The sequence below is a fragment of the Micromys minutus genome (genome assembly GCF_963924665.1).
Source record: "Micromys minutus genome assembly, chromosome: 24".
Taxonomy (NCBI): Eukaryota; Metazoa; Chordata; class Mammalia; order Rodentia; family Muridae; genus Micromys; species Micromys minutus.
In genome coordinates this window covers 15,459,046-15,460,937 of record NC_137959.1, presented here as the reverse complement: position 1 = coordinate 15,460,937, position 1,892 = coordinate 15,459,046, and the positions used below count along the sequence as shown (strand labels likewise).

The following is a 1,892-nucleotide window of genomic DNA, read 5'->3' as shown; positions in this document are numbered from 1 at the left end:
TGCTAGGAACCAAACTTGGGTCCTCTAAAAGAACAACATATGCTCTTAACTCAGGCTCTGTTCCCGGCGCACGCATGGCAGTTCACAAGCATCTGTAACTCCAGTTCCATAGCCTCCAATGTCTTATGTACATACATATATACAGGCGAAAACTTTCCACACATTAAACATTTTTAAAAGAAAAAGATGGAGTCATGAATTTAGCACCATGGTAACGGGTAAGTGTCAGGCTTGGATAGGTGTGATTCCCTCCCCTCTTCAAAACACAATGTTCTAGAACTACATACCTGCTCTATGTATCCCCGAAATGTTGAAAATAACCTACATTACTTATAATTTCAACTCTTTAATTCAAAAGTGGCCCTGAGAGGCGGTTCAACAAGTCAAAGGGCCCCTTTTCCCCTTGCTGGCAGCGTGGAGGCCGAAGGATGCCGGGAGTTACTGTAAAAGATGTTAACCAGCAGGAGTTCATCAGAGCTCCGGTAGCCTTCCTCAAAAAGTTGGGGAAGCTGAAAGTCCCTGAATGGATGGACATGGTCAAGCTGGCCAAGCATAAAGAGCTTGCTCTGTATGGTGAGAACTGGGTCTGCACCTGAGCTGCTTCCACAGCGCGGCGCCTGTAGCTCCGCGGTGGTGCAGGGCTTGGTTCCATGACCAAGATCTACGGAGGACGGCCCAGCCACTTCAGCAGAGGCTCTAAGAGTGTGAGTCCTCCAGGCCTGGGAAGGGCTGAAATGGTGGAAAAGGACAAAGACAGGGGCCACAAGCTAATACCTCAGGGACAGAGAGATCTGGACAGAGTCGCTGGACAGGTGGCAGCTGCCAACAAGAAGCATTAGAACAAAGGATGCCGGGCTAATAAATTGCCTCATTCATAAAAACAAAACAAACAAAACAAACCCAAGTTAAAGGGCACTTGCCATTATGCTTCTTGACTAGAATTCGATCCCAGAAGCCACATAATGGATGAGAACCGGTTACAGAAAACTGACCTCTGACCTCCTCATGAGTACAAGTACGACATGGCACCCGTGCACCAATTCTCCCTCTCCCTCTCCCTCTCCCTCTCCCTCTCCCTCTCTCTCTCTCTCTCTCTCTCTCTCTCTCTCTCTCACACACACACACACACACACACTCTCTCTCTCTCTCTCACACACACACAGACACACACACAAACACATCCACACACACCATGCACAGAAAAAAATTAAAAACTAAAGTTAATAGCAATTATGAATTAGCACTTGGAGGGGTGGGGGAAGAAGGTAGCAAGTTGCCAGCCAGATTGAGTTAACTAGTGAAAGAGTCTCAAAAAACATGTAACTAGCAAACAAATAAATTACTGTCATATTTAAGATTGACTTATGGCCAGAGAATGACGGCTCAGTGACTAAGAGTTCATCCTACTTTTCCAGAGGACTCAAGTTTCATTAAAACCACGTCAGGATGGCTCCTAACTGACCCACAGAATCTGATGTCCTCCTCTGGTCTTCTCAGGCACACATACAGACTCAAAGTAAAATAAAATAAAAGCATTTTAAATTACATTCACCAGTTTGTAGCAACATGCTCCTTTAATCCCAGAACTCAGAAGGCAGAAGCAGCCAGATCTCTGAGTTTGAGACCAGCCTGATAGAGTTCCAGGACAGACAGGGCTACAAAGAGAAACCCTGTTTCAATAAAACCAACTTAAAAAAAATAAGTAGAAATTACATTCAAGCCATTGTGAGACCCTGCCTCGAAACAACAAAAGCAGCAAAAAAAAAAAAAAAAAAAAAAAAAAAAAAAAAAAAAAAAGATTCCACAGAAAACTCCAAAAGAATACTGGTGAATACAAGTCAGGCATTGTGGAGTTAGGAGAAGCACAGGTTTAAATCTTCACTGCCAAGCTC

General features: G+C 44.3%; 1 protein-coding gene across 1 annotated transcript; it reads left to right on the top strand.

Annotated features, from left to right (window-relative positions):
• Positions 1-428: 428 nt before the first annotated feature.
• LOC308436063 (small ribosomal subunit protein eS19-like) lies at positions 429-839 on the top strand (the record flags this gene model as incomplete). The annotated part of the gene is made up of 2 exons (XM_080936848.1): positions 429-584; positions 624-839. The coding sequence occupies 2 exons, from the start codon at positions 429-431 to the stop codon at positions 837-839; spliced, it is 372 nt and encodes a 123-aa protein (XP_080792974.1).
• Positions 840-1,892: the final 1,053 nt, after the last annotated feature.